Here is a 25,533-nt window from a genome sequence, read left to right as displayed (position 1 = left end):
TCGCATGTATTCACCCAACACTAACGTTAGCCGGTTGTAGCTAACGTTAGCCGGTTGTAGCTGATGTTAGCTAGCTAGCTAGCTAAAATAACAGACTGCTGCCGTATGAAACATATTTACATGTGACGTCACCGTTTACACGCAGACCAACGTTTACATATATTGTGGATCTGATCCATACAGCAGTGTTCACACATACACTGCTACTCTGGGCTGTCTGGACATTAGCCAGACGAGCTGTATGTGAGGGGCGGACTAGTTCTTGTGTGCAACACATGTGAAAGGTCAAGTCCACTGTTCAGAGGTCATAGGAAGATTACATACATCTGTGATTGTGGTTTGCATTGTATTTGTGAGCCGCTGTTGTAAGATGGTACTCATGTGACGTTCATTCTTATAGCCTTTGAACTAGACGTTTTAGAAATGTGCTGATGTTGCCTATTTCTGTGTCCCATAGTTATGAGAGGGACGCATCAACTTCCAGCCTTGAAGCGTCAGTTCAGAGCAGAACCATGCCCTGATGTTTCCACTATTTCTGCAGTCTCTCTCTGACAGCTGAGTGTAACTTGATGCTGATAGCAACATGGATCAAACCACTGTTATTCATGTAATATGTGTCTTTGATGGAAACATTTCATGTATGCATGTGTCCTTCTTTCATATCAAGTTGGTTTGCTTTATGTGCACGAATGTGCTCCTTAGCAGGGATACAATAGGAAAAGGAATTACATCATTTCTTTAGCTGCACCAGGAAAATGCTTCAGGTACTGGTCCTAGCAGTCACATGTTGGCCTACTGCTTGAGACTATTGCATATTAGTAAGACATTTTTTAAAAGAAAATAGACTTTGCATTTCAGTTCATGATCTGACTGTCAGCTGACCACAGCAGAATGTGGGAAACACAGAATGCACCTGACAATCCCTATAAATAATCGCTTGCCACCATCACATAAGCTTCCCATCACCCACCTAACCCCAGACTTCATTTTTTTTACATAGCAACAGTCCTGTGTTGTCTTTGAGCAAATCAATAACATTTTTATGCCCCATAAACACATTTAGATGTAACTTTATGTCCTGTAAACACATTGAGTTCTCCATCCTTATCCAGTTTTCTGTAATTATTATATTTTTTTGCAGAGAGGATGACATTCCTTTCTCTTAGGCCAGGTACTCTAAGGTGTACAACAAGAAGTCCAGCAAGTAGAGCTTGTACACACTACTATAAAAATGCATAGAAAAAACAATGAGAATGTGAAACTATGTAAATTACTCTGAAAGTGACATTTTACTCACCCCTCAAAAAGTAGAATTGGTAAATATGAAATGACTGTAAATGGCACAATTGTGATGTAACAGAGACTATTTCTGGTTGTTTTCAGGAATATTTGTCACTGTATAAAATGCAACTCAGGTTGTGGTGTTATAATAAATTGAAATTAATTTCAAGGTCCTTGAAAAGCTGCATTTACTGTCAGATAGTAATTGTGTTCTTTCTACAGGACAGTCGCTGCCAAGACAGTAGGGGATTGAGACAGCACCGACATCAACCGCCTAACCACTCAAGAAACCTCTGGATGTCCTTCCTGTATATAGTTGTTTATGCTAATTGTACTGTATATTGTGTAAACGATAAAAGGTATACTATTTGTATACTATATTTGTAGTTTTATTTACTTACATGTGTTCCAAGAAATGGAATAAACAAGAGTCTTACCTAATTCAGTTGTTATTATTTGTGCATCATGTAAAGTGTAAGAACTGTAATGGGATGGTTGTTTATGCTGGAAGTGTAAAGAAAAGGCATTTATCATTTTCAAGACTTTATTCAAACAAGTTAGAGATAATGCAAAACAAGGAGTAAATACAGAACGACAAATAGGTGTCAGGCAGAGTTCAGCACTTGATGGGACTGCTCCAAACGTAGTCCTTGAATTGTGGCCTGTAAAGCAACAGATGAGCAACATTTTTATGGAACAGAACTCGACTGTCCTCAGAATACTGTAAACATACACACTTTCAATGGTCAATACTTTATACATTCCTGGACAAAACAGAACAGATGTCCCAGTTTATAATGCATTAAAAAAAAAAAAAGGACCAGCCCTTTCTTTCTTTACATGTTTCTACTTACTGTGTTTATTGTTATGCACCAAAACACAAATTCAAATGGTGAAAAACTACTTGGCAAAAAATGTGATTCTGAACAGGGCACGTGTGTCCAAGTTACATGCCTGGTCAATATACTGTACAAACACAAATAGTTGTAGGTGGTTATCAGGGGACAAAAAGCACCAGTAATGTTCTACTTTAGATGCTGACCTGCTCATGTGCAATCCTTTGAGCTTGAAGATCTACTCGATCTATGAACACCTGCTCCTTGACCTGTCGCCCTCACGTCCACGGCCTCTGCCTCCACTCATGTCCTCCTCTGACGGGATGATGTGCTTCGTATCATTCGAACATCGTATCATCCAATATAGTCCAATATAATATTCACGTTCGTCTGTGAATCACTGAGGGAAACAAAAAAATAAAACACGTAGCAGGCCCACCACTAATCTTGATGTTTTAGCTTTTCCATATCTAATGTTAGCATAGCCAGCTGCTGCTAGCTAACCAGCAATGAGTTACAACATCAAAACACACTTTCAAAACAATGTCTCAATGCTAAAAAAAAGCTAAGTTGACAGCTATCAGTGCTAGCAATGACTATGTTGGTTGTATACGTTCAATTTGATTATATTAGGTGTTTACTTACAGGTGAATGAGACATCGTAGAGTTATTGGTAGTCGGACGTTGTGAGACAAAATTATGCGCTGTCCTCCTCACCGCTCGTGAGGACTCGGACTCCGTCGGCGGTGTTCGGCAGTCTTCGGACGGTGCGCGTTCATGGTTTGGGAGGAGCGGCTTCGGAGAGAGGCCTGAGTGCAGGGGGCGGAGTTTACTGGCTGGATACTTTCAAAATCTTTCATGGTCTTGATGGTTTTTCCAACTTGCAGACCCCAGCTTTAATTTATATCCTGCGTATTTACCAAAACTATCCAAAAGTTTAAATAATTCAGGAAATGAATAAGCGGGGTTTTTGAGGTATATTAATACATCGTCTGCGTACAATGCAATTTTGTGTTGTTCCCCGTTTATAGTAATACCTTTAATATTGTCAGATTGCCTAATCCATTGAGCGAGTGGTTCAATATACAGTGCGAAAAGGAGTGGTGATAATCCACAACCTTGTCTAGTGCCCCTTTCTTATTTAATAGTGTCTGAGAGGTACCCGTTTATTTTAAGGCGGGCAGTTGGATTATTGTATAGAGTAGTAATATAATTCTTATATAAGAACTTCCACCTCACTGAATCAAAGGCCTTCTCTGCATCCAGGCTCACCAATAAGGCCTCTAACTTGTGTTTTTGTATATGGCTCAAGATATGTAATGAGCGTCTAATATTATCATGAGTTTGTCTCTGGGAAATGAAGCCTGTTTGGTCTGTGTGTATAAGGTGGGGAAGGACCTCCTCAACTCTCTTGGCAAGAATTGATGTATACAGTTTGTAGTCAGTATTCAGGACCGAGATTGGTCTATATGATCCACAGTCCAGTCTGTCTTTTACCTCCTTCGGTATAACCGAGATTGTAGCTTTTCTCCAAGTTGGCGGGGTTTTTCCTTTTTTTAAAGCTGTATTAAATACGTTAAGAAGATTTGGGATTAACTCGGTCCTAAAGGTCTTGTACCGTTCAGGAGAGAACCCATCTGGCCCTGGCGATTTATTTGTTTTTAACCTTGAAATTGCACTGTTCAGCTCGTCCTTTGTTATTTCAGCTGTTAATTTTCTGTTTTTATCTTCTGATAGGGTGGGTAAATTGAGGGATGTTAAGAACTGCTCAATCTGTTGTTCATCTAATAATAGTGGTTGGGAGTATAGTTTTTTATAGTAATTCTGAAACGCCATTTGTATTTCATATTGGGTCCCTAAGTGTAAGAGTGTGGGTCCCTAATTTTGTAGATTGTGTTATCTGATTGTTGTTTTTGCAATTTCCTTGCCAGTAGCTTAGCAAATTTTGAACCAGATTCATAATATTTTTGTGTATTTCTTGTGAGTATAGAGCATTAATTTCATTCCTAATTTCTTTTAATTTTGAGATGAGGTTTAGGTTTGATCCCTTCTTGTGTTTTGTCTCGAGTTCTTTTAATTCTTTATTTAGTTCTGATAATCTTAATTGTCTTTGTTTCTTTTGGTAAGCGCAAAAGGATATAATTTTCCCTCTGATAACGGCTTTTAGTGCATCCCATACAATTTCTGAGCCAACTTCCCCATTATTGTTTTCTTCCATGTAATGTTTGATTTCTTCTTTAATTTTTGCTTTGAATTGTTCATTATTAAGAACACTTGAATTTAACCTCCATAGTGTATTTCCAGGATTATTATTTAATTGCAACATCAATGAGAGAGGTGCGTGATCCGACAAGTCAATATTACCTATCTCACAGTGATGTATTCTATGGCGATCTCTTTTGAAGATAAAGAAATAATCGATTCTGGAGTAGACAGCGTGTGGATGAGAGTAATGTGTGTAATCTCGGCCTGTTGGGTGGAAGCAATGTTCCCTCTAAGCTGCGCGCTTGCGCAATCGCGCACTGCTCCCACGTTCTCTGCGCACAGCAAATCTATGCAGCGCATAAAATAAAATCCAACCTGAACTGTAAATAAAATAAACACATAACAATTTATTCTGTACCATTTTGCAATGCAACTCAGTGAGTGACAGGTGACAACAAGCGGTAACTACAGTAAAACAATGACTAACACTGTCCAGCCAATGATATGATGCGGTTCACACGTATTTACTTACGCAGCCAATCAATGTCATTAACAGCGCTTTATGCGTACGTGCCCCTGTTTTGCAGGTTAGCGTATAGCTAACGGTGCGGCGGAGTTAAGAGAGGTAAATGCTGCAGTGCTAACCCCTTATTATGGCGAAACGAACGGGCAGTGGCAAATCCACTCACCAAGCCAAAGTACAAAAGAAATGCGGTTCTTTTAAGATGGAATGGCTGTCGGAGTATGTGCGAACAGAAGAACAAGAGGTGAAACTGGGTGAGATTTTTTCTTTTTCGAGTGAGAAAGGGCTGCTCTGCAAAACATGCTGCGAAGCCAAAGTGGCAAGCGAGTTTTCGGAGGGAAAAGTGTGGACAGATTGGAAGTTGGACTACCTCAAGCGTCACATTCAGCAGAAAAGTCATTTGAATGCTGTTGGAATTGTACGAAGACGCAAGACGGGAATGGGCATCGGTACATTATTGCAGGAGAGCGCAAAAGATCGAGAGAAGAGGAACGAGCTGTCACACAAAAAGAAATCCGACCCCGAGCAAGTTAAAGTTCTCATCGACAATATTCTACTCACCATCAAAATGAATGCATCAATGCTGTCGGTTCAACAAATCCACGATCACATGGCAAAGTATGTGAGTATACCTGAAGGATGGCGAAGCAAAAATTATGCCTTTGAATTTGTGAACTCAATCAATGAGATAGTGCAGAATGAGACGATGTGCAATGTTAAAAATGCACCCTGGCATACCCTGATAGTAGATGAGAGCACAGACATAACAGTGCACAAAATGCTAGTCCTATATATTAAATACAGGGAGGAAAATGACGTCAACTATAAAACTGTGTTCGGCGGCATCATCCAGTTGACAGCATGCACTGCTCACGATATTGTGCAGGCAATCACTCAGTTTTACTCCAAGCATGGACTGGACTTGCAGAGAATGGTGATGCTGACCTCCGATGGCGCCTCAGTAATGCTAGGAAGGCACAACGGAGTTGCAGCTTTATTAAAGCGGCAAATACCACACCTAACGGAACAACATTGCGTGGCCCATAGAGAGGACTTGGGCATTGATGATGCCTGGAAAGATGTGCCTTTGATGCGAGATGTGGAAACTCTTCTTAGAACTGTATATTCCACTTTCTCTCGGTCCACTGTGAAGAAGAGCAAAATGGAGGACCTAGCAAAGATTCTCGATGAGGATACACTGTCATTCAGGCCTCTGAGCGAAGTGCGATGGCTGTCGCGGCACCAAGCTGTGAATGCTGTTCTGAGGAACTACACTGTGCTTGAAGAATACTGCAAGAGAGAATCCAGTGATAACAGAGATCCAGTGGCAAAATACTGCTACAAAAAGCTGAGTGATTCAAAGTTCAAGGTTACTCTCACTGCTCTGGGAGATGTTTTGGGCGAGCTGGCACAACTCTGCCTTTCTTTTCAAAGACGCAACCTGACTGTGATGGAAGGACACTGCTTTGCAAGAGCAAAGATTGAGAAGTTGCGTTCCCAATACTTGAAGGATGAGAAGGATGTTCAGTGGAGTGACCGTGTCAAAGAGGTGATGAGGACCTCATCAGCTGATGGCAGAAATACCGGTGAGATTACTCTTTTTATTCGTAAGCTCTGTGATCACTTGGATGCTCGTTTTCCAGAGGATGAATTAAAGGAGTGGTCTGCATTTGACATCGAAGCATTGAGCTCAGACATCAGTTTTGAGTATGGATCAACAGACATTGCTACAATGGCAAAGAAGTATGAGGCCATTCTCCACCACCCACATTCTATGGAGGCCATTAACAGTGAATATGCTGAATTCAAGTACATAGTGAAGCAAAAACTTAAACAAGGGTCAATCAGCACATTCTCAGATATGGTGGCTGCAGTACTTAGATGTGAGGAGCTAAAGGAGATCTCACAGCTTGTGGATATTTGTGCTACATTTCAAGCATCCAGTGCAGATTGTGAAAGAGGCTTTAGTTTAATGAATCATATCAAAACAGCATCCAGAAATCGTCTTGAAGTGGCACATTTGGACCAGCTGATGCGCATAAAGTCAAAGCAAGAAGCAGACGGGGCCATCAACCTGGACAAAGTCTACAACCACTGGAGAAGTGAGAAGGACAGACGGGAAAAATAAGGTGAACGGAAATTACTGCTGTAATTTGATTCTTTTAATAAGCCATGTAACTTGTTATGATCTTAGGTTTTGTGTGTTAATCTTATCGCTCCTTGTCTGTGTCTGTTCTGTCTGCTGGTGGGTTTCCTGCTCTAGCTGGAGTCCCAGTGTGCAGACCTGGACCCAGAAGTGGCAGCAGCTCTCTCTGTGCACCTGGACCCTCACAGCCTCAGCCCAGAGATGGACTTCCTCTGAACAGCTGCAGACTAAAATTCAGGCAGAGAAGCTGTCTAAAGTGAACCTACTTTATTGCAGAATTTTTGTAGTGTATCTTTAACTATACAGATGGTCACTTTGGATTTTTTTCTGATGTACATACTACACAGCTCATGAAAAACGAGATTTTTGTCTTTTTCATTGTAAGTGGGCCAAATCACTTATATTAAAAGTAATTTAACGGAAATTACTGTTGTAATTTGATTCTTTTAATAAGCCATGTAACTGGTTGTGATCTCAGGTTTTGGACAGGTGTGATACTGGTGTGGCCATAGTGTGCACGTCTGATGTTGCTCACAGTGGTCCAAGGAATTCTCAGGGAGTTTGTGTGTATGCTCAGACACATGAAAAATTAGGGGGAACATTGGGTGGAAGTCTCTAAAGATCTAGCACTCCCAGCTCTGACATAAGGATCTTAAGTTTCTTGTGTATGGGGGTTTGGGTAGAATCTTTGGAGCCATCTAGTCTGGGGTTGAGGCGTATGTTTCAGTCTCCTCCACATATAAGTATACCTGTTGCCTCCGTCATTAAGTCAAAGATATTTCTATAAAAATTAAAATCGATGCCGGGGGGCGCATAAACATTAAGTAAGGTTATTTGGATCCCTTCTATCTTGCCTGAGACAAATGAATATCTTCCCTCCTTGTCCTTTATCTCTGAATTTTTTTCAAATTTAACTCTATGAGATAGTAGGATAGCTACCCCTCTCTTATGGCCTAATTTGCAAGATGAATAATACACCTGAGAAAACCCCATTCTTTTCAGCTTTTCATGTTCTACAGAACTAAGGTGTGTTTCCTGTAAGAACACAACCTGTGCATTCTCCTTTTTCATTTTACTCAATATCTTGCTTCTCTTAATTGGGTTCAGGACTCCATTTATATTAAATGAAACAATTTTAATATTATGATTAGCCATGGTCTTCTACTTGTGTTGCATATGGCTGAGCTCTCCCCACACCATGACTAGCTTTTAGAACAGCATACATCCCAAAAACTCTCGTGAACTTCGAGAGATGAACAAAGCACACTGAGAACAATAACACAAAACTTAACCAAACATCTTTAGAGTTTTTTGCTTCCAATGTTGAGGCTCTTTCTGCATGAGCCTCTGAGGGGCTCGAGGTGTCAGAGCACCCATAAAGGGATGTCCAGCTCTTTGTAAAGAGTAGGGCCCTTTGACATGACTGCACAGCTCTTACAGTCATAGCTGAAGAGTTTCTCTGTCCTGACCATTTTACACAGTTTCTTTTTTTTTAAAGCAGGAGCGTTCAAACTTCAAATTAAGTAAGAGAGAACCATATACTGTAAGGCTTCAGACATCAAGGCAATTAAAATCAGCCTAACCCTTAGAGTCCTTAGATATCAAATGGAATGAAATTAGACCAGCCGGTCCATAAACATCATAAAATTAAGTGTAGACTGGGACAGACTTATCTGCATCCTTTACTCGGTCAGGTGATTGTTTGTCCCTCACTCTGGAGGAGGATTCCGTCTGAACTCCTGGAGTTTCTCTTTGAACTGCGTCTGGGAGGCATTTTTCTTTTGTGTTGCTCTATCAGTGGTGTTCATGGCTCCAACCCGACGGCGCCCTGCCACTTGCCATGCGGATAAAAGTTCAGCCTCTTGTTGATCTGGGTTGTCTGGAGCAGGTATGATGGTAACAGGAAATCCACGCGAAGCCATGTCCTCCATCGCCTCAGTTGCGCTCTGATACAGGCGGGTGCTGTCGGTGTAAAAGACCCGCAGTCTCGCTGGATAGGGAGTCTGGAACTTGATTTTCCTTTCTTTTAGTATTTTCTTTGCTGCCGCATAGTCCACACGTCTCTTAAGGATCGCTGATGGGTAGTCATAGTCTACGTAGAGGCGGCTGTTGTAAAAAACCTCTCTCTTCTGCCAGGCTTTTCGGATCACCTCTTCTTTCACTCTGTAACTCGCAAACTTGGCAATGATAGACCGAGGCTTTATTTGGGGATCGTGGGTTTAGGAACCGGAGCCCTGTGTGCTCTCTCAATTTTAAGCTCTGTGTCTGGTGGAAAACCCAGTGACTCTTTCAATATTTTTTCCAGGAAAAAAGAGACGTTGTCTCCCTCCGCGTCTTTGGGTATGCCGTATATTCGGATATTGTCTCTGCGAGCCCGTCCTTCTTGGTCTATGAGTTTAGCCTCCATGTTAGCCTGCCGCTGTGAGAGCCGTTTCACAAGCGTTGACATCGCTTGTAATGCTGTTTTTGCTTCGTCGATTCGGGTCTCAGCTTCCACCAATCTGTCGTTTGTCTTGTGTTTGTCTCGCCTGAAGTCTCGTAGTTCGTTCAGTATGCCACGTAAGCTAGCATCGTCTTCTCCGTCCTCGCTATTGAAAGAATATTACCAGGGGATAATATGGCCAGTATGAACAGGAAGAATGATCACATACCACTTACCACTATTCCGACATGCGAACGTCCCGGCATTCCGGCAAAGTTTAACCCTAACCCTTTTAAAAGATGTGTCGGAATGGCAAGACATTTAAAAAAGAAATAAATACCACCATTCCGACCTTAGGAGGCAAAACATTTCTGAATGATGGGATGTTTCATTAAAGGTTTTATTGTTGCCATTCCAACAATAAGGGCCTAATGACAGAATGGCCTCCCGTTTCAGTGTACATGTGGGCACCTAGATATAGTTTTAAGAAAGACTTAAGGGTTTTGCAAATTGTTGTGAGAGTTGAGCCAAAGTCATTGTAAAGTAGAGGCAGTATCAAGACTGAACATGTTGCGTGAAAACATTTCCTTTAGCAGCTCAAAGCTAGAGCAGGGTCGAACGCTTTATATTAAAATTCAGCCTAAAGAAAGATATATTAAAATATTGCTTTCAGGATTTCTGGATCGGGCTGTATGATGACGTGAACAGCTGGAGGTGGTCACTGTCAGACACCAGTTTCTACAAAGACGGGGGGACTGAGTTCAGACAGTGGTGGCCTGGAGAACCAAACAACGGTGGCAGTAGAGAGTACTGCACAATGATGGATGATGGACGATGGCGTGACTATCCTTGTAAAGATCATCATAAAGCGGTCTGCATGGATGTCAGAGGTGAGAATATTCAGCAGTGAAGTTTAAAACACACCAGTTCAGGTTCTTGAGCTCTCCCTCATTATTTGGGCCGATACAGGATCAGTCAGTCAAACTTTATTTACAGCACCTTCCATCAAAGTTAGTACAATTCAAAGAGCTTCACAGACGACTTACAAGCCAATAAGGCAGCAATTAATATTGATGATTTGACAGCGATGCAGATGAGAATGAGAAAAAGAAGCTTGTCAGTGATGAAGGACTTGTTTGGGTGGAGCAGATAGAAGAGCATTGTAATAGTCCATCCTGCTGGATTTAAAAACATGCTTCAGTCTCTGAGTCACTCAGACGGAGACGTGGCCGCAATTTAGCTGTTTCAGATAATAAAAGGCAGATCTGGCTCCACAGCCCACATGAAAGCAACTGAGTACATGTACTCTATTACTACGCTACTTTATTTACTGTGTAACTTTATAACTCCACTGGATCTCAGAGGGAAAATGATGTGTTCTTGAATTGACTTCATTTACTCAACAGCTGTAGTTACTTGTTACTGCTCAGATTAATATAAACATTAAAAACATATGAGAAGCTTATAAAATACAACACATTGTTATATATTGAACTAGTTCCCAACCTTCTTGCTTCTTTCTGCTGGTGACCTCTAACACAAAGCTCTGTCTACTGGAGCTTCTTGTCATGTTTCACATGTTCATGTGTTGTTAGTTCCACCAAAGAAACATTTCCCCACTAAACTTCTCACATGGTGAAGTCCAAAGAAGTCAGATGATCCAATGTTTTATGTGAAAGCAAATATTGGAGGAAAGTTAAAGAAAAGAAAAGCTGAAGACAGATTTGTGTATCAGAACTTTTTTCTTTTCTTTCCTCTCCCATCAACCATCTGACGAGCCCTCAGATGTATCTGGTGACCCTTCAGAGGGGCCCGTATGTTTGTGTGTCATAAAGCTGAGAAAATATTCACATGTAGAAAAAATAATGTGTCAATCTATTAGATGTAGATTTTAAGGATGTGATTATTAATGGGGAGAGACTGTGAAGAAATACTCAGTAACATTTATTAAGATGATCATGTCTTCCATCTTTATTTTACAAAGTCATTAATTCAGTGGATTTATAATGCTGTGAATACTGCCACAGACACGGCATGGATGGTAAACTGTATGTTATAGTACCTCTGCACAGCACTGTGCTCTGTTTTCAGGGCTGAATGTGACGTTTGTCTTCATCGGTACTCATATGAACTGGACTGAGGCCCAGAGCTACTGCAGAGAACACCACACAGACCTGGCCAGTGTGAGGAACACAGCAGAGAACCAGGAGGTAAAGGACATGGTACCTTCAGGAGAACTAGCCTGGATCGGCCTTTACAGAGACTCCTGGAAGTGGTCGGATGAAAGTAACTCCTCATTTAGGTACTGGGCTCAAGCTGAACCTGATAACTATGGTGAGAATCAGGCTTGTGTGGTGGCAGCCTTGGGCAGAGATGGAAAATGGAGGGACCATCTCTGTAGCCGGAACAGACCGTTTGTTTGCTACAGCCCACGTGAGTCTTAACTTTTTATTCAACTTGTATAAATATTTGGATTTTGGTTTAATTTAGCATCAAATGTAGACATCACAAGGTAAGGTAAAAGACTGTGAACAACTGAAGCACAGAATCTTTTCTTTAAAAGACGTCACGAGCCCAAAGAGTTGGGAACGCCTGGTTTAATATATAATGATGTACTGTTGTGTTCTGTGTTTAGGTTTATCATCCTTTAATGTAAAATGTTGATCTAAAGAACAATTAAATGTACTTTAAATGTAATAATAATAATAATAATAATAATAATGCTTTTTATTTAAAGGTGCCTTTCAAAGCACTCATGGACACCATACAAAACACACATAACATAACAACAGTACATCAGACAATATAATCAGGTAACATCGGTGTGGAAGTTAAATAAATAAATATGAAATGCAATTACATAGTGCAATAATACAATAGTACAATGATACATATGAAAGTGTCAAAAGTGTGAATGTCTGGTGGGAGAGAGGTCAAAGGCTGGAGGCAGATGGGCTGAAGGCTCTTGACCCCGTGGTGGTTAGGTTGGCAGATGGGGCAAAGAGCTGGATGGTAGAAGAGGGTCGGAGAGTGCGGGATGGTGTGTGGATATGAATAAGTTCAGAGAGTACACCTGAACACAGAAATGTGATGTTTCAACATCTCACGTTGTTGTTCTGTTGTTCCTACAGGGCTGAGTGCTGTCTCATCACGTGTCCCTCGTCAGTACCATTTTGTTTCTGACCTGAAGAACATGACTGAAGCTCAGAGGTACTGCAGAGAGAAATACACTGACCTGGCAACTATAGACAACATGGAGGACGTGAAGATCCTGAACGACACCGCAGATAAAAACAATGTGTTCAAAACTGTGAGTTCACTGATGTCTTTCTTTAGTCTCGAAGCCATTTTTGACAATCATGTAAATGACACGCAGGTTGAAAGTTTTGCACTTCCACATTGGTGTAAAGTCAGTAGATACATTTTGAAGTAACATTTTGAGGTACTGTACTTGTACTTGAGTATTTCCATGTAATGCCACTCTGTACTTCTACTCCACTACTTCTCAGAAGGACATTGTAAGCAGCACTTTAATCTTGTGTCTGATTAAGGTGCAGCTTGAGTTTAAACTACTCCTACCTCTACCTCTAGAAAATGCCTCATATTTATTTGTTTACAATATGAAATGTACTCATAGACTATATGTCTACATATGTCTATATATGTATACAACGCTCACTCCAAAGAAGTTGGGACGTTGTGTAAAATACAAATTTAACAGAATCGGGGAATGTGATAATTTGCTGATCCTTTTCGACATAAACTCAGTTTAAAACAGTACAAAGACAATTTATTTATTTCATGTTCAACTTCACTGATTTGTGTAAATATATGTCTATTCTGAAGCGACGCGTTTCAAACAAATTGTGACGGGGCAACAAAAGCCTGAAAGTTGTTGTGTGGGAACCTTCCACAGGTAAACAGGTTCATCGGTAACAGGTGATAGTATCATAATCGGGTATGAAAGGGGCGTCCTCGAAAGGCTCAGTCGTTCACAAGCAAGGATGGGGCGAGGTCGTCAAACACACGATTGTATAAATGATTTTACTACATGAGCTCAGGAACAGCAGGACTGAAGTCAGCTCTTTGCAAATGTTTGCATTGTGTCTTTATTCTACACAGCGTCCCAACTCTTTTAGACTCGGGCTGTGAAGTGTTTTTAATATAAAACTCCCTCGTTGTGTTTCACCAGACTGAGTGTCCCTGTTGAGCTGCAGTGGATGGAAACAAAAGGAGGGACTGTTGTATTAGAAAGCCTGTCACTTTGGAAGATATGAACTGGATCTGTGTCACTCAGACTGCTGAAGCCTCAGATTTCACCTCTGAATGTAGTTTTACTCAGAATGAGGACTGTGGATTTTGACCCCCGTCACTGACAGGATACTGAAAGAATATTACCAGGGGATAATATGGCCAGTATGAACAGGAAGAATGATCACAGCATGCAAGTCCTGTTTCAGTGTACATGTGGGCACCTAGATATAGTTTTAAGAAAGACTTAAGGGTTTTGCAAATTGTTGTGAGAGTTGAGCCAAAGTCGTTGTAAAGTAGAGGCAGTATCAAGACTGAACATGTTACGTGAAAACATTTCCTTTTGCAGCTCAAAGCTAGAGCAGGGTCGAACGCTTCATATTAAAATTCAGCCTAAAGAAAGATACATTAAAATATTGCTTTCAGGATTTCTGGATCGGGCTGTATGATGACGTGAACAGCTGGAGGTGGTCACTGTCAGACACCAGTTTCTACAAAGACGGGGGGACTGAGTTCAGACAGTGGTGGCCTGGAGAACCAAACAACGGTTGCAGTAGAGAGTACTGCACAATGATGGATGATGGACGATGGCGTGACTATCCTTGTAAAGATCATCATAAAGCGGTCTGCATGGATGTCAGAGGTGAGAATATTCAGCAGTGAAGTTTAAAACACACCAGTTCAGGTTCTTGAGCTCTCCCTCATTATTTGGGCCGATACAGGATCAGTCAGTCAAACTGTATTTACAGCACCTTCCATCAAAGTTAGTACAATTCAAAGAGCTTCACAGACGACTTACAAGCCAATAAGGCAGCAATGAATATGGATGATTTGACAGCGATGCAGATGAGAATGAGAAAAAGAAGCTTGTCAGTGATGAAGGACTTGTTTGGGTGGAGCAGATAGAAGAGCATTGTAATAGTCCATCCTGCTGGATTTAAAAACATGCTTCAGTCTCTGAGTCACTCAGACGGAGACGTGGCCGCAATTTAGCTGTTTCAGATAATAAAAGGCAGATCTGGCTCCACTGCCCACATGAAAGCAACTGAGTACATGTACTCTATTACTACGCTACTTTATTTACTGTGTAACTTTATAACTCCACTGGATCTCAGAGGGAAAATGATGTATTCTTGAATTGACTTCATTTACTCAACAGCTGTAGTTACTTGTTACTGCTCAGATTAATATAAACATTAAAAACATATGAGAAGCTTATAAAATACAACACATTGTTATATATTGAACTAGTTCCCAACCTTCTTGCTTCTTTCTGCTGGTGACCTCTAACACAAAGCTCTGTCTACTGGAGCTTCTTGTCATGTTTCACATGTTCATGTGTTGTTAGTTCAACCAAAGAAACATTTCCCCACTAAACTTCTCACATGGTGAAGTCCAAAGAAGTCAGATGATCCAATGTTTTATGTGAAAGCAAATATTGGAGGAAAGTTAAAGAAAAGAAAAGCTGAAGACAGATTTGTGTATCAGAACTTTTTTCTTTTCTTTCCTCTCCTATCAACCATCTGACGAGCCCTCAGATGTATCTGGTGACCCTTCAGAGGGGCCCGTATGTTTGTGTGTCATAAATCTGAGAAAATATTCACATGTAGAAAAAATAATGTGTCAATCTATTAGATGTAGATTTTAAGGATGTGATTATTAATGGGGAGAGACTGAAGAAATACTCAGTAACATTTATTAAGATGATCATGTCTTCCATCTTTATTTTACAAAGTCATTAATTCAGTGGATTTATAATGCTGTGAATACTGCCACAGACACGGCATGGATGGTAAACTGTATGTTATAGTACCTCTGCACAGCACTGTGCTCTGTTTTCAGGGCTGAATGTGACGTTTGTCTTCATCGGTACTCATATGAACTGGACTGAGGCCCAGAGCTACTGCAGAGAACACCACACAGACCTGGCCAGTGTGAGGAACACAGCAGAGAACCAGGAGGTAAAGGACATGGTACCTTCAGGAGAACTAGCCTGGATCGGCCTCTTCAGAGACTCCTGGAAGTGGTCGGATGAAAGTAACTCCTCATTTAGGTACTGGGCTCAAGCTGAACCTGATAACTATGGTGAGAATCAGGCTTGTGTGGTGGCAGCCTTGGGCAGCTCTGGAAAATGGAGGGACCATCACTGTAGCCGGAACAGACCGTTTGTTTGCTACAGCCCACGTGAGTCTTAACTTTTTATTCAACTTGTATTAATATTTGGATTTTGGGTTAATTTAGCATCAAATGTAGACATCACAAGGTAAGGTAAAAGACTGTGAACAACTGAAGCACAGAATCTTTTCTTTAAAAGACGTCACGAGCCCAAAGACTTGGGAACGCCTGGTTTAATATATAATGATGTACTGTTGTGTTCTGTGTTTAGGTTTATCATCCTTTAATGTAAAATGTTGATCTAAAGAACAATTAAATGTACTTTAAATGTAATAATAATAATGCTTTTTATTTAAAGGTGCCTTTCAAAACACACATAACATAACAACAGTACATCAGACAATATAATCAGGTAACATCGGTGTGGAAGTTAAATAAATTAATATGAAATGCAATTACATAGTGCAATAATACAATAGTACAATGATACATATGAAAGTGTCAGAAGTGTGAATGTCTGGTGGGAGAGAGGTCAAAGGCTGGAGGCAGATGGGCTGAAGGCTCTTGACCCCGTGGTGGTTAGGTTGGCAGATGGGGCAAAGAGCTGGATGGTAGAAGAGGGTCGGAGAGTGCGGGATGGTGTGTGGATATGAATAAGTTCAGAGAGTACACCTGAACACAGAAATGTGATGTTTCAACATCTCACGTTGTTGTTCTGTTGTTCCTACAGGGCTGAGTGCTGTCTCATCACGTGTCCCTCGTCAGTACCATTTTGTTTCTGACCTGAAGAACATGACTGAAGCTCAGAGGTACTGCAGAGAGAAATACACTGACCTGGCAACTATAGACAACATGGAGGACGTGAAGATCCTGAACGACACCGCAGATAAAAACAATGTGTTCAAAACTGTGAGTTGACTGATGTCTTTCTTTAGTCTCAAAGCCATTTTTGACAAACATGTAAATGACACGCAGGTTGAAAGTTTTGCACTTCCACATTGGTGTAAAGTCAGTAGATACATTTTGAAGTACTGTACTTGAACTTGAGTATTTCCATTTAATGCCACTCTGTACTTCTACTCCACTACTTCTCAGAAGGACATTGTAAGCAGCACTTTAATCTTGTGTCTGATTAAGGTGCAGCTTGAGTTTAAACTACTCCTACCTCTACCTCTAGAAAATGCCTCATATTTATTTGTTTACAATATGAAATGTACTCATAGACTATATGTCTACATATGTCTATATATGTATACAACGCTCACTCCAAAGAAGTTGGGACGTTGTGTAAAATACAAATTTAACAGAATCGGGGAATGTGATCATTTGCTGATCCTTTTCGACATAAACTCAGTTTAAAACAGTACAAAGACAATTTATTTATTTCATGTTCAACTTCACTGATTTGTGTAAATATATGTCTATTCTGAAGCGACGCGTTTCAAACAAATTGTGACGGGGCAACAAAAGCCTGAAAGTTGTTGTGTGGGAACCTTCCACAGGTAAACAGGTTCATCGGTAACAGGTGATAGTATCATAATCGGGTATGAAAGGGGCGTCCTCGAAAGGCTCAGTCGTTCACAAGCAAGGATGGGGCGAGGTCGTCAAACACACGATTGTATAAATGATTTTACTACATGAGCTCAGGAACAGCAGGACTGAAGTCAGCTCTTTGCAAATGTTTGCATTGTGTCTTTATTCTACACAGCGTCCCAACTCTTTTAGACTCGGGCTGTGAAGTGTTTTTAATATAAAACTCCCTCGTTGTGTTTCACCAGACTGAGTGTCCCTGTTGAGCTGCAGTGGATGGAAACAAAAGGAGGGAATGTTGTATTAGAAAGCCTGTCACTTTGGAAGATATGAACTGGATCTGTGTCACTCAGACTGCTGAAGCCTCAGATTCACCTCTGAATGTAGTTTTACTCAGAATGAGGACTGTGGATTTTGACCCCCGTCACTGACAGGATATTGAAAGAATATTACCAGGGGATAATATGGCCAGTATGAACAGGAAGAATGATCACAGCACGCACATCCTGTTTCAGTGTACATTTGGGCACCTAGATATAGTTTTAAGAAAGACTTAAGGGTTTTGCAAATTGTTGTTTGAGCCAAAGTCATTGTAAAGTAGAGGCAGTATCAAGACTGAACATGTTACGTGAAAACATTTCCTTTAGCAGCTCAAAGCTAGAGCAGGGTCGAACGCTTTATATTAAAATTCAGCCTAAAGAAAGATGCATTAAAATATTGCTTTCAGGATTTCTGGATCGGGCTGTATGATGCCGTGAACAGCTGGAGGTGGTCACTGTCAGACACCAGTTTCTACAAAGACGGGGGGACTGAGTTCAGACAGTGGTGGCCTGGAGAACCAAACAACTATCTAAGTATAGAGTACTGCACAATGATGGATGATGGACGATGGCATGACAATCCTTGTAAAAATCGCTTTCAGTCGGTCTGCATGGATGTCAGAGGTGAGAATATTCAGCAGTGAAGTTTGAAACACACCAGTTCAGGTTCTTGAGCTCTCCCTCATTATTTGGGCCGATACAGGATCAGTCAGTCAAACTGTATTTACAGCACCTTCCATCAAAGTTAGTACAATTCAAAGAGCTTTACAGACGACTTACAAGCCAATAAGGCAGCAATTAATATTGATGATTTGACAGCGATGCAGATGAGAATGAGAAAAAGAAGCTTGTCAGTGATGAAGGACTTGTTTGGGTGGAGCAGATAGAAGAGCATTGTAATAGTCCATCCTGCTGGATTTAAAAACATGCTTCAGTCTCTGAGTCACTCAGACGGAGACGTGGCCGCAATTTAGCTGTTTCAGATAATAAAAGGCAGATCTGGCTCCACTGCCCACATGAAAGCAACTGAGTACATGTACTCTATTACTACGCTACTTTATTTACTGTGTAACTTTATAACTCCACTGGGTCTCAGAGGGAAAATGATGTATTCTTGAACTGACTTCATTTACTCAACAGCTGTAGTAACTTGTTACTGCTCAGATTCATATAAACATTAAAAACATATGAGAAGCTTATAAAATACAACACATTGTTATATATTGAACTAGTTCCCAACCTTCTTGCTTCTTTCTGCTGGTGACCTCTAACACAAAGCTCTGTCTACTGGAGCTTCTTGTCATGTTTCACATGTTCATGTGTTGTTAGTTCCACCAAAGAAACATTTCCCCACTAAACTTCTCACATGGTGAAGTCCAAAGAAGTCAGATGATCCAATGTTTTATGTGAAAGCAAATATTGGAGGAAAGTTAAAGAAAAGAAAAGCTGAAGACAGATTTGTGTATCAGAACTTTTTTCTTTTCTTTCCTCTCCTATCAACCATCTGACGAGCCCTCAGATGTATCTGGTGACCCTTCAGAGGGGCCCGTATGTTTGTGTGTCATAAAGCTGAGAAAATATTCACATGTAGAAAAAATAATGTGTCAATCTATTAGATGTAGATTTTAAGGATGTGATTATTAATGGGGAGAGACTGTGAAGAAATACTCAGTAACAATTATTAAGATGATCATGTCTTCCATCTTTATTTTACAAAGTCATTAATTCAGTGGATTTATAATGCTGTGAATACTGCCACAGACACGGCATGGATGGTAAACTGTATGTTATAGTACCTCTGCACAGCACTGTGCTCTGTTTTCAGGGCTGAATGTGACGTTTGTCCTCATCGAGACTCCCATGACCTGGACTGAGGCCCAGAGCTACTGCAGAGAACACCACACAGACCTGGCCAGTGTGAGGAACACAGCAGAGAACCAGGAGGTAAAGGACATGGTACCTTCAGGACAACTAGCCTGGATCGGCCTTTTCAGAGACTCCTGGAAGTGGTCGGATGGAAGTAACTCCTCATTTAGGTACTGGGCTCAAGGTGAACCTGATAACTATGGTGGCGTGATAGAGGATTGTGTGATGGCACACTTACCCACCTCTGGAAAATGGTTCGACATTCCCTGTGACCTGAAGAGACCGTTCGTTTGCTACAGCCTACGTGAGTGTTAACTCTTGATTCAACTTGTATTAATATTTGTATTTTGGTTTAATTTAGCATCAAATGTCCTCAATGATAATGTAACAAAAACAACACAAAACATAAAGTTAAGGACAGAAAATAAAATGTAAACACCCCTGATGTTCATCATTGACATGAAATTATCTGTAAAGTTAGCAAACAGATGCCACAGATGGAGGACAGAGCCACATGTTCCCTGTCATTGTTCAGACTGATGAGTCAATATTTATATGAACAGATGTTTTGCAGTTGTAGAATGACACAATGGACTTAATGCAGTGGTGTAACAGTATGAACGTACTGTGTGTTTGAATACAGCTGCAGTTCAGAGAACAAGCAGCAGCAGCACCACATCCAGCACGCCACCAACCTCCAGCATCACGCAGCCTGGCGCCGGTGAGTTCTGTTAACTGTATGTGACTGTGGGCATCGTCTACATTACACACATAATGAGATATTTTACTTCAGCTGCAGTCATAAATCCAACTCCTAATCTTGCCTCGGGCACCAAAATGGCGAGACCCGGCCCTGCCACAGATGGAGGACAGAGCCACATGTTCCCTGTCATTGTTCAGACTGATGAGTCAATATTTACATGAACAGATGTTTTGCAGTTGTAGAATGACACAATGGACTTAATGCAGTGGTGTAACAGTATGAACGTACTGTGTGTTTGAATACAGCTGCAGTTCAGAGAACAAGCAGCAGCAGCACCACATCCAGCACGCCACCAACCTCCAGCATCACGCAGCCTGACGCAGGTGAGTTCTGTTAACTGTATGTGACTGTGGGCATCGTCTACATTACACACATAATGAGATATTTTACTTCAGCTGCAGTCATAAATCCAACTCCTAATCTTGCCTCGGGCACCAAAATGGCGAGACCCGGCCCTGCCACAGATGGAGGACAGAGCCACATGTTCCCTGTCATTGTTCAGACTGATGAGTCAATATTTACATGAACAGATGTTTTGCAGTTGTAGAATGACACAATGGACTTAATGCAGTGGTGTAACAGTATGAACGTACTGTGTGTTTGAATACAGCTGCAGTTCAGAGAACAAGCAGCAGCAGCACCACATCCAGCACGCCACCAACCTCCAGCATCACGCAGCCTGGCGCCGGTGAGTTCTGTTAACTGTATGTGACTGTGGGCATCGTCTACATTACACACATAATGAGATATTTTACTTCAGCTGCAGTCATAAATCCAACTCCTAATCTTGCCTCGGGCACCAAAATGGCGAGACCCGGCCCTGCCACAGATGGAGGACAGAGCCACATGTTCCCTGTCATTGTTCAGACTGATGAGTCAATATTTATATGAACATATTTTTTCACAGTCCCTACGACTACAAGGCAAGTGTTCAAAGTGCGTCTGGAGAGAAAGGACTCCTCTCTGGATCTCAACGACCCTGCTGTGATGGCACAAATGCTGAAGGAGGTAAATCATGTTGGACCTTTCTAATTTTATACACAAACAGAACAAATTCAAATAAAATCAGACTTTATTGATCCCCGAGGGAAAACTCAGCAGAACAAGAAACAGTGTGAAGAGGTAGGAAACAGATAAACATGACATGACATGAGCATTGTGTAGGAAGCTGTGCACGTACATGTGCAGGATTAAAGAGTGTAGTCGTGCCACTCTGCAGGCCTGACTGAGGTACAACTGTGACTCGTTAAGAGTCGACGCTCAGCACAAACTTTACTGTCAGTTTTAGAAAAGCCAGAGCCTTTACAACAGAAGAAAGAGGAGGAGAAAGTCAGAAAGGACAGCAGGCCAACAGGGCGACGCCATCTCAGGGAACACAACATGTGAATATATAAACGTGATGCAGAGCGCTCCTGAAATAGAGGAACATATAAAGAACAGTGCAGAATGTAATATCTCTATGTGAGTGATAATGCTGAGGAGGTTTTATCAGCTCAAACAGAGGCTGAAGGACCAGGGGGTGGATGGAGACGTCAAACTGAGCTGGAGGAAGCAGTCGGATGGAAAGGTCTTCCACAAGGAGGAGGAGACAAAGAAGAAGAGGAAGAAGGACGAGTTTTAAAGGGGCACTACGTAGTTTTGGAGAAGAAATTCAAACTCATCATTTTAATATTTACAATATTAATCAGGTAATAATACAAACTCAGAAATGTTTATCGTTTCCATCAGTGAATAAACAAGCTGCTCTCAGAGGAGAATAAGGTCCTAGAACACCGTTTGAAGCTAGAGAGGTGGCAGGGTCCGCCACATATAAACAAAGTAAAACAGTATAAACTGTGTCGTCCTTTAAGGTCAGTTTGTTTATTCAGTTTATTCAGTCATGAAAACAAAGAGTTTGTTTATTTAGTTTGTTTAGGCAGAAAAAAAAAATCAGCCAATGAAGATCTTTCTCTGCTCATTAACATTTCTTCACCAAAACTACAGAATGCTCCTTTAATGTTGAGTTTGTGTGTTTCTTTCCTCAAAGTGCTCATGTAATGTGTCAGAATAGACCTGCAACATGTGGATGAATCGATCAGTCACATCAACTATTTTGATCATCAGTTAATCCTTTTAGTTATTTGTCAACTAAACATACCAAATATTCTCTGGTTCTAGCTTCTTCAATGTGACGATTAGATGTTTTCTTCTCATATATGATCATAAACTTAATATCTTTGTGTTTCAGACTGTTGGTCGATTATAACAAGACATTTGAAGTGATCTCATTGGGCTGTGGGAACTTATAACAGACTTTATTCACTCTTTTCTGACATAGATGAGATAATATACTGTGTGATGAGATGAATGACTGCAGGTTAGATAAGATAAGAACTGACTGGAGGAAGCTGCAGTGAAGAAAACATTAAAAAGATGAGCTTTAATGTTTGAAGACTCTTTAAAATGAGAAGTCTTTGTTCATTTCAGAGTGATATTCAGCACCTCACCTTTCAGTCTATTGAGCCAATCTGTGTGTATTTACAGCAGCAGCCTCTAGTTGGTTGATTCAGAATGACTCTGATGTTGTTGCTACAGCTAACAGGAGCTAACTGGCTAAATTAGCACTCATTCAGTTTGCGAGTTGAAGTGAGGCGGGCGCATGTGATTGGCTGACAGATGACGGGGGCGGTGCCAACACCACTGTCAATGAAATGTGGCAAATGACAGAGTGAAATAAAGTGTGTCCTAAAGTGTGACATTAAATAAAGAAGTGTGGTTTGAGAAGAACAACTCTGAGTTTTTTTAAAGTCTATTATGAAATGAAAATAATATCCAGTTGATGTTTTTATGAACGTGATGATGAGTTAACATTTCATAATGAGTTGAGCTCAATCATTTCTTCAGTTATTAAACTGGGTTCATTGATGAACATATTCGCCTCCCATAACGGCCTCTGTGATCTGCAGCCCTCTTCTAGAGTCACAGGGTGCAGAGGTGGAATGTAACTTAGTACATTTACTCAAGTACTTTACTCGAGTACAAATTAGAGGCACTTCTATTTAATTTGAGTCTTTGTATTTCATGCTACTTTATACTTGTACTCCACTACATCTCAGAAGCAAATACTATCAGCTGTATTTACTAGTTACTGGCATTAAATGCATCTCAGGTGACCTCTTGTGGTCAGATCTCACTTCCCCGCTCCGTGTGGAAAGTACACCAACATCACTGGAACAAACACATACGTTTGGTACACAAAGAAAGAAATATCTTCATGTATAATGTTTGCTGAATGAACAAGTCAGACAAAATAGTTAAGAATGTGTTGTAGACAGCGTTTCACAAAGTTTAAAAAGTTTCTGAACTCAACAAGTCTTAAAATTGAGCGTTTATTCAAGGGAGTCTGGTGACCTTGTCAACTTCCTTTTTTCTCCAAAGAAGTAGCCTGTATTGGTTACTGTTTATTGGATTTGTAAAAGAAAAAAATCACGTTTACCCTCAATATGTTTTATTCTTAAATAAATGTGGTGTAATTGGTGAAATCAGTGTGTTAACAGCTGCTGGGAGGTAAAACGCACTTTAAACACAAAACACAGGCAGGCTTTTACAGCGACGCTGCTACAAACCGACGCTTCTTACAAGAAAGGAAACATCTTAATGTTTTGTATTTAATGCGAATTTACAAGAAGACACCAATGACTTAGAATTTACTGTAGCCATTTTTATTAGGTTTTTCCTCATGCAACAAGCCTTGAAATCACAAGACTTGACTCGACATGACTGCACTCCCAGACACCAGGTGAACTCTATTGTGAAGTATATTGACGACACCACCATCATCGCCCGTATCATATCTGGAGGAAATCAACAGGGAACAATCTACTGCTCGCTGCCTCTTCTTCCTCAAAGGCTCTACTTCCTACAGAAACTTAGGAGGGCTAAATTCCAGAGCAGGTCCTGGTCATATTTTACAGAGGAGCAATAGAAAGCATCCTGACTGGAAACATCACCAACTGGCACGGTTCATCACGGCCCAGGACAGGAAGGCTCAAACCACCCAGAGCATCGCTGGTACCATCCACAGGGCATCAGTGACATCAGTGAAGTGAGACGTCTGCACAGAGCCCAGAGGTACTAAAAGACAACACCCACCCAGACACACCTGTCCACCCTGCTTCATTCCTCAGGCCGTGAGACTCTTGAACTCATCCTCAACGCTCCAAGTAGATGAAGCAGGAATCGAGGACTACACTGAAACGCTGTTTAAAAAAATGGCAAATAAATCTGCCTTGTACCTCGTGTTTGTAAGGGAGTCTGGGATACCACCGTCACTAGTGACTTCACACCATTCTCTGGTCCATGTCTTTCTCTCACACACAAACACGGCAGCCCACTTCTTGCAACAATTGTGTGAAGTAGATCACGACAACAGTTATTTAATTTAAAAATTAAATGGTACACAGCCCAGAGAGAGAGAGAGAGAGGTGGTCATTGTCAGTCAGTCAGAGAGAACATGGTGCGGTTACTCTGAAACGTTTCTTTGAATATGTTTATATCAATGTAAAAAAAAAACAACTCATTGCATTGAAAAATTCATTATTTGTGATTAAAATAATCGTTGTTGAAATGTATAAGATATATACAAGATATAATACAGATGATTTTACTGCAGTGAGCATGAGATACAAAGTCAGAATTAAGAGATAAAAAGTCAGAATTACGAGATAAAAAGTAATAATTATAAGATAAAAGTCGTAATCATGAGATAAAAAGTTAATAATGAGACAAAAGGCCTATATAATTGTTAGCAACTACCATTTGTAACACATGTAAGAGCTTTATAATTAAACTGTGGGACATTTAATGATGTATTTTATGTCATGAAACAACACGTGTAAGTCTCTTCGGCCTGTGGTAACCGCACACCTTACTTGAGCCCTTTCACCGAAAAACAATTTTTAAAAAATAAACAAATTAACTGAGACAGGTGAACCGGAAGTGTAAACAAGCTAACTCATTTCCGGGTTAAGCTCTACCTTGTTTTCGTACATTTTCCTTGTGCTAAAGTTGTTAAAAACCTAGCTAACGTTGTTGACGCCACAGCTGATGAACAGCCGCATGTGGATTAATATATTTATAGTAATCTTACTCTTAAAATCGTTTGTTCGGTGGTTTTTAATGTTTCGCTAACGTCGCTGAACACGGTTTCATCTTGAACACAGCTCGGATCAGCCTGCTCGTCAGCGCATCGTACGGCGCATGCGCTCATCGTGCACTTCCTGACAGCAGCACAACA

At 40.8% G+C, this 25,533-nt stretch overlaps 3 protein-coding genes across 5 annotated transcripts in view; 2 read left to right on the top strand and 1 right to left on the bottom strand.

Moving 5' to 3' along the window:
* Window positions 1–25,518, top strand: part of LOC311264631 (macrophage mannose receptor 1-like) — a 34,169-nt gene extending 8,651 nt beyond the window's left edge. The window contains exons 6-12 of the mRNA XM_084365649.1: window positions 10,087–10,303; window positions 11,505–11,846; window positions 12,545–12,723; window positions 14,091–14,307; window positions 15,507–15,848; window positions 21,166–21,266; window positions 21,751–25,518. Coding sequence (XP_084221775.1) covers window positions 10,087–10,303; window positions 11,505–11,846; window positions 12,545–12,723; window positions 14,091–14,307; window positions 15,507–15,848; window positions 21,166–21,266; window positions 21,751–21,879 — 1,527 coding nt within the window. The 3' untranslated portion in view covers window positions 21,880–25,518. The remainder of the gene's footprint in view (window positions 1–10,086; window positions 10,304–11,504; window positions 11,847–12,544; window positions 12,724–14,090; window positions 14,308–15,506; window positions 15,849–21,165; window positions 21,267–21,750) is intronic.
* Window positions 1–25,533, bottom strand: part of LOC311264633 (C-type mannose receptor 2-like) — a gene marked incomplete at its 5' end in the record, with an annotated part of 51,376 nt that overhangs the window by 25,565 nt on the left and 278 nt on the right. The window lies entirely within an intron of this gene.
* On the top strand, window positions 15,855–21,157 carry LOC311264634 (C-type mannose receptor 2-like). The gene is made up of 6 exons (XM_084365656.1): window positions 15,855–16,688; window positions 18,037–18,253; window positions 19,455–19,799; window positions 20,139–20,216; window positions 20,504–20,581; window positions 20,869–21,157. The coding sequence occupies exons 1-6, from the start codon at window positions 16,572–16,574 to the stop codon at window positions 20,958–20,960; spliced, it is 927 nt and encodes a 308-aa protein (XP_084221782.1). The 5' UTR covers window positions 15,855–16,571; the 3' UTR covers window positions 20,961–21,157.

This window comes from Pagrus pagrus (assembly GCF_965226575.1).
Source record: "Pagrus pagrus genome assembly, chromosome: 11".
NCBI classification, from domain to species: domain Eukaryota; kingdom Metazoa; phylum Chordata; class Actinopteri; order Spariformes; family Sparidae; genus Pagrus; species Pagrus pagrus.
This window is presented reverse-complemented; position numbering and strand designations above follow the sequence as displayed.